This window comes from Bombina bombina, chromosome 6, assembly GCF_027579735.1.
Source record: "Bombina bombina isolate aBomBom1 chromosome 6, aBomBom1.pri, whole genome shotgun sequence".
NCBI lineage: Eukaryota > Metazoa > Chordata > Amphibia > Anura > Bombinatoridae > Bombina > Bombina bombina.
The window spans coordinates 260204526-260212281 of NC_069504.1; the positions used below are offsets into that span (position 1 = coordinate 260204526).

The 7756-nt window shown below is 37.5% G+C and overlaps 1 protein-coding gene across 1 annotated transcript; it reads left to right on the plus strand.

The window, feature by feature from the left end:
- Window positions 1–6399: 6399 nt before the first annotated feature.
- LRRC10 (leucine rich repeat containing 10) lies at window positions 6400–7272 on the plus strand. The gene has a single exon (XM_053719218.1). The coding sequence runs from the start codon at window positions 6400–6402 to the stop codon at window positions 7270–7272; it is 873 nt and encodes a 290-aa protein (XP_053575193.1).
- Window positions 7273–7756: the final 484 nt, after the last annotated feature.

Here is a 7756-nt window from a genome sequence, read left to right on the forward strand (position 1 = left end):
CAGCTCACCGCTGACTTAAGCAACGCTGGTATTGAGGTGAGATGTGGAGCTAAATTTTGCGGCTAACGCCAGGTTTAAAAAAACCTGTAATACTAGCGTTGTCTTAAGTGAGCGGTGGGAAAAAAGGCTTGTTAGCCCTGCAAGCCTTACCGACAAAAACTCGTAATCTAGCCGAAAGTTACCTGTAAAATAAAACCTAATCTGCCTTACACTAAAACCTAACATTGCAATAAAATAAAATAAAATAAATTAATAAAATACAATTATCTAAATTAAAAAAAACAACACTAAATTACACCAAATAAAAAACGAAATTATCAAAAATAAAAACGAATTACTCCTAATCTAATAGCCCTATCAAAATAAAAAAGCCCCCCAAAATAAAAACACCCCTAGCCTACACTAAACTGCCAATGGCCCTTAAAAGGGCCTTTTGTGGGGCATTGCCCAAAGAAATCAGCTGTTCTACCTGTAAAAAAAAAATACAAACACCCCCCAACAGTAAAACTCACCACCCACACAACCAACCCCCCTCAAAAAATTCTATCTAAATAAACCTAAGATAACCATTGTCCTGAAAAGGGCATTTGGATGGGCATTGCCCTTAAAAGGGCATTTAGCTCTTTTACGGTGCCCAAACCCTAAGCTAAAAATAAAATCCACCCAATAAACCCTTAAAAAAAATTAACTCTAACCCCCAAAGATCCACTTACAGTTTTTGAAGACCGGACATCCATCTTCATCCAGGCGGCAGAAGTCTTCATCCAAGCCGGCAGAAGTCCTCATCCAAGCGGGCAAAAGTTTTCATCCAGGCGGCATCTTCTATCTTCAAGACATCCAGCGTGGAGCGTGTCCATCTTCAAGACATCCGACGCAGAGCATCCTCTTCTTCCGATCGGCGCTGGAAAATAAAGTTCACTTTAAGTGACGTCATCCAAGATGGCGTCCCTTACATTCCGATTGGCTGATAGAATTCTATCAGCCAATAGGAATTAAAGTGGAAAAAATCCTATATGCTGTTGCAAGGGACGCCATCTTGGATGACGTCACTTAAAGTGAACTTAATTTTCCAGTGACGATCAGAAGAGGATGTTCTGCGCCGGATGTCTTGAAGATGGACCCGCTCCTCGCCAGATGGATAAAGATAGAAGTTGCCATCTGGATGAAGACTTCTGATGCCTAAATGAGGATGGATGTCCGGTCTTCGAAAACTGTAAGTGGATCGTCGGGGGTTAGTGTTAGGTTTTTTTAAGGGTTTATTGGGTGGGTTTTATTTTAAGCTTAGGGTTTGAACACCGTAAAAGAGGTAAATGCCCTTTTAAGGGCAATGCCCATCCAAATGCCCTTTTCAGGGCAATGGTTAGCTTAGGTTTATTTAGATAGAATTTTATTTGGGGGGTTTGGTTGTGTTGGTGGTGGGTTTTACTGTTGGGGGGATGTTTGTATTTTTATTTGCTATGTAAAAGAGCTGATTTCTTTGGGGCAATGCCCCGCAAAAGGCCCTTTTAAGGGCTATTGGCAGTTTAGTGTAGGCTATGGGCTTTTTTATTTTGATAGGGCTATTAGATTAGCAGTAATTCATTTTTATTTTTGATAATTTCGTTTTTTTATTTTGTGTAATTTAGTGGGGGTTTTTTTTAATTTAGATAATTGTATTTTATTAATTTATTTTATTTTATTGTAATGTTAGGTTTTAGTGTAAGGCAGGTTAGGTTTTATTTTACAGGTAAGTTTGTATTTATTTTAACTAGGTAGCTAGTAAATAGTTAACTATTTACTAACTAGTCTACCTAGTTAAAATAAAAATGTAAAATAAAAATAAAACCTAAGATAGATACAATATAACTATTAGTTATATTGTAGCTACCTTAGGTTTTATTTTATAGGTAAGTATGTATTTATTTTTAAATAGGAATTATTTAGGTAATAATTGTAAGTTTTACTTAGATTTATTTTAATTATATTTAAGTTAGGGGGTGTTAGGGTTAGGCTTACGTTAGGGTTAGGGTAAGGTTAAGGGGTTAATATATGTATGTAGTGATGTGGGAGGCCAGAGGTTTAGGGGTTAATAGTTTAATTTAGTATATTTCGTTGTGGGATGCTTGCGGTTTAGTGGTTAATAGGTTTATTATAGCGGAGGTGTGGGCAGATGGCAGATTAGGGGTTAATAATCTTAAAATAGTGTTTGCGATGCAGGAGGGCGGCAGTTTAGGGGTTAATAGGTTTATTATAGTGGCGGCGATGTTGGGGAGCGGCTGCATATGCTGTAGACTGGAACTCTGTAGTAACAGGCAGGAATGCAGATCCTTGTAATAACAGACAGGATACTTGCATATGCTGTAGACTGGAACTCTGTAATAACAGACAGGATACTTGCATATGCTGTAGACTGGAACTCTGTAGTAACAGGCAGGAATGCAGATCCTTATAATAACAGACAGGATACTTGCATATGCTGTAGACTGGAACTCTGTAGTAACAGGCAGGAATGCAGATATTTGTAATAACAGGCAGGATACTTGCATATGCTGTAGACTGGAACTCTGTAGTATCAGGTAACAAGCAAGCATTAGTACCTGAGTCAGTCCTTAGGAAATAGAGAATTAGCCATGATCAATTGCCAGGAAATCAGTCCAAAAACGAAACACAGTGCCAAGGGAATATCCAGAAGAGAAGTCACAAAATGAAGCAGAAATCAGGCACCAGGAAATCCAACAAATCTGTATTTCACTCAGGAAACAGGACCAGAGGGTCTGTCAGAGTATAACACTCAATGTCAAGGCCCAGAACTGCAAGCAAACCTCCCAAATATAGCAGGCTGCTGATTATATGATTTGTTTCAGCTGTTAAGCAGGTGGAGCCAGAGAGCCAAAGTTGCAGCAAACAGAAAAACCCAATATTCTTAGCCTGTGATCAAGCCATCTGGTGGCAAAGAGGTAAGACAACTGCCTGGGAAAGAACAGCAGCAGAAATAGAAACAGGTCCCAGCTTCAATTCTAGGCTGGATCATGACACTAACACTCCTGGTACACTAAGCAGCCTGCTACAAAACCAAGTCCTGTCAAAGATGTCAACTCTCTGGTTCTGTCCACCTCCCTTTGGAGGCTAAGCCCAGTCCTAGGGATGTTGGTTATTGTGAACCAATATAGAGTAAGTGAGTCTATTGACTAGTGGAATCATCTAATTGGCATTTTATCTTTTTATCTTTAGTAGAATAGGCTGATTTTTCTAGGGTGGGAAGAAAAAAGTAGATAAACGATACATTTAACTTTGTCTATAGCAGAATTGCAATTACTTAGCCGGACTCCTGGTACGACAGTAAAGTTGCAACAAAAGCAAAACAATCTGCCATCAGTATTAATTTTAGAGTGCCTGCAGCTTACCGGTTTATGGTGGGGGGAAAAGAGTCAGTTGAGCATAAGGGGTTCTGCAAGAGCAACTGAATAGAACACAAAATGCATTTTAAGTACCTTAAATCCATTCATTAGGTTTGGAAGTATACTAACATTTAGTAGATTTTATTTTAATTGCATTTCTATAATTAATGATTGAATTTAAAAGGGACAGTCTACTCCATAATTTTTATTGTTTAAAAAGATAGATAATACCTTTATTACCCATTCCCCAGTTTTGCATAACCAACACAGTTATAATAATATGATTACCTTGTATCTAAGCCTCTGAAGACTGCCTCCTTATTTCAGTTTTTTTGACATATTTGCATTTCAGCCAATCAGTGTCCTCTCAGTAACTCAATGGGCGTGAGCACAATGTTATCTATATGACACACATGAACTAATGCCCTCTGGCTGTAAAAAATTGTTAAATTCATTCAGATAAGAGGCGGCCTTCAATGGCTTAGAAATTAGCATATGATATAATCTGATCAGAAGGGGGCGCTAATGAGTGACTCAATATGCTAACAAATTAGACTTATCAGCAACTCAAGTCTATTGAGTTGATAACATAACTAGCATTGTAATACATACAGAATTATAAATACAAAAGATTGTCCCAGAGTAGAAAAAATAATTTTTATCATCAAAGTTCACTTCTAAGGTGTGAAATTAATCCTCATTAGATCCAAGTAAGTATATGTTGGCTGCCTCCTCCTCGCCGACAGGTCCGGGTTGACTATAGGAAATAAGGAAGAACAGAGGGGCGCCTCAAGTGTAATATCATCAAGTTTGTGCGAAAACACAAAATAGTAAGAGCCAAGTGGGTACTCACATATTCGTGGAGCACACCAATGTGCTGGTAGGTGCAGGCTGTAGATTTAACAGGTGTAACAGCTCACCCACAACTAGAATTGCCTGTGTGCTGCAGTAAAAGGATGAAGCATAGACAAAACAAGCACTATATGTGCAGATCACTCAGAGTACAGTTATATCTACTTTGCAAAGTGCCAAATGGGTACTCACATGCTGGCTTAGCACACCAATGTGCTGGTAGAAGCAGGCTGGCAAATTGAGGGAAGGTGTGTCAGCTCACCCCAAGGAAGGTCTTCCCAAGTACAATGGAATATATGTACTTTATTATGGTTATATCATATATGGTGTAACATAAGAAGTCTAAATGCTTGCTAGTCACATAGGTACATTAAGAACAGGCAGGTGTATTACATCAATTAGAGAACACGCCCCCCCTAAAGGGTGGACAGTGCTCAATTGTGTTAGGTAGCAGGTACTTAAAGCAGGGGTAATAGTAAGGTGAACAATATGCCTGAGGAAACGGCGTGTTATGCCGAGAAACGCGTTGCATGTTTAGGGGGATATTAGAATGCCCCTATTCCACTCTTTTGTATTTTGTTTTTATAATAAATACTATTTTTTATGAAAAATAATTCTGAGTGGATACACCTTACCTGCCTGCTTTTATCGTTACCATATGGGAGCTTAACTATCAAGACATCCTTGCACTTGGATACTGCTTATTGGGAAGACCTTCCTTGGGGTGAGCTGACACACCTTCCCCCAATTTGCTAGCCTGCGTCTACCAGCACATTGGTGTGCTAAGCCAGCATGTGAGTACCCATTTGGCACTTTGCAAAGTAGATATAACTGTACTCTGAGTGATCTGCACATATAGTGCTTGTTTTGTCTATGCTTCATCCTTTTACTGCAGCACACAGGCAATTCTAGTTGTGGGTGAGCTGTTACACCTGTTAAATCTACAGCCTGCACCTACCAGCACATTGGTGTGCTCCACGAATATGTGAGTACCCACTTGGCTCTTACGATATTCTGTTTTCACACAAACTTGATGATATTACACATGAGGTGCCCCTCTGTTCTTCCTTATTTCCTAAATTAGCATATGAGCCTACCTAGCTTTAGCTTTCAACTAAGAATGCTAAGAGAACAAAGTAAATTTGATGATAAAAGTAAATTGGAAAGATGTTTAAAATAACATGCCCTATCTGAATCATGAAAGTTTAATTTTGACTAGACTGTCCCTTTAATGGCACTTGACAAGCAAAGACAAAAAAAAAAGCTAAGGCTAAAAGGCTATATTTAGGGAGGGTGCAGGTTGGGTTCTCTTTTTTATTTCTCTGCTCCAATATGTTTGATTGTATCTATGGTTATATGAGGACACCACTCCGTTCAATTCTTTATTGTCTTCTCTACTGCTTTTGTATATTAAAGTGAAAAGTTACCATAAACACAAGAAATAGAATTCATAAATATAATTCAAATTTAAAGTATTTGAGTTTTGATCATTTAGCCAGCATAAAATAAAATGCATATGTGTTTGTACATGAAGTTTTAAGAGCACTTCAGTGTGCACTTGAGATTTGAATGTGTAAGTGTGTATTAGTACGTTTGTATCTATACAAGTCCATTAAATAACACTACCATGAGCCTGGAAGACTATTTTTAAACAATGACAGGTATTTTAAACAGCATCAGATTACATCTGAGTTTTTTTGTTGGTCTGTTAAAAGTTGAAATGTTTAGTTAAGATTAATCCAAGTTTAAAAATTCTGCCTTTGCTTAAGTTCATTATCAGGATGTAGATATCGTCATTCGTAACAATGTAAATACCACTTTTTTGTTTTACTTTTACTTTTTTTATGTTTTGCTCTCATGATATTTTGCCAAGAACAGGATAGTTTCAAAACACTAGAGCTGAGATGTTAATTTAACTTCACAGTAATTATTGTTGGATTGAGTTTGGAGACAAGGGAAAAACTTTCTTTATAGACACGTCTGTCGTTCTCATCACCAGACGCTCCTTAAGTTATCAGTAACATTTCACAACTCTTCAGACTAATCACAGTTGTCATGTAAACTGCGTATTGTAATGGAATGATAGCAATGCCTCTGTTAACAGTCTCCAAAAAACAGAGCAAGCAGAATCTGAGAACATTCAGCATAAAGTTGATGGAGGATGTAAAAGATGGGTAATACAATTAGGGGAGTTATTGCCTTTATACCCTCCAACAGCTGTCAGAAATACCTCCTAGGGGACTTGGAAGAAATGCCTATTGATAAGATGGTTGATTTAAGCAGCATGCAGTTGAGGAGATTTCCTCTACGAGTCTGTGCATTTACAGAGCTTGTTAAGTTGTATCTAAGTGACAACAATTTAAATACTCTCCCTCCGGAGTTGGAATTGCTGCAGAACCTTCAGATATTAGCACTAGACTTCAATAGCTTTAAGGTGCTGCCTCAGGTTGTATGTACTCTGAAACAACTCTCAATCCTTTATCTGGGGAATAACAGATTGCCAGACCTTCCACAAGAGATGAGCTCCCTCAAAAACCTGCAAACTCTCTGGATTGAGTCCAATTACCTGACACAATTACCTGATGTCATCTGTGAACTTACCTTGCTGAAGACACTTCATGCTGGGTCCAACCCAATTCGCCAACTACCCACGGAGTTACAAAACCTCAAGGAATTACGTAGCATCTGGTTATCTGGGAACCTGCTCTATGATTTTCCAAAAGTCTTGCTAAACATGCCCTTCCTGGAAGTCATTGATGTAGACAGAAATGGCATCAGGTTTTTTCCTAGCCTGGTCCATATGCCAGGTTTAAAACTTGTTATCTATGACCATAACCCATGCAGAAATGCTCCAAAAGTGGCCAAGGGAGTAAGAAGAGTGGGAAGATGGTCTGAGGAGACTCCAGAACCAAAGAAAAGATCAGACGTAGAAGCAGAACTTGAAAAGGCTCTAGAAAATAAGGATGTCAGGCCTCCTACTTCAAAAGAAACAGCAAAACAAAGTAATGAAAATGCAGCCGATATAACAACTGTGCTAAATTAATTTTATTCCTAAAGGTATTTCATATTTACACAAAATTATTTATCTGTAAAAATATGGAAATCTTTAGATTTTGATTATTGTTTTTAAATTTCTGTAAAATGTAAATATTTAAGTGCTTGTTTATGCTAAACTTTTCTTGCTTTATATAAACATTAAATTGTATTTTTAAAATCTATAATCCAATCATGCCACATGACATTTTCCCCACTATTTTATATGAAGAAAAAGAAAGGAGAGTTGCTAAATATTGTTTTTGTGATCACAGATTAATTAAAATTAAAAAGCTCTAGAGAAAGATATAATAATATAATCACATTACTGTAATCTATGCTAGCAGTTTAACCATATGGCTATAGCTTTTCTTTTTTAGACTTTATAATATCACATTAAACTAACCACAATACCCAATTCCTTAAAGGCATATTTGTCTCACATACTGATACAGCTATGTTTTCTAAATAAGTCACACAGTGATCCATAATAA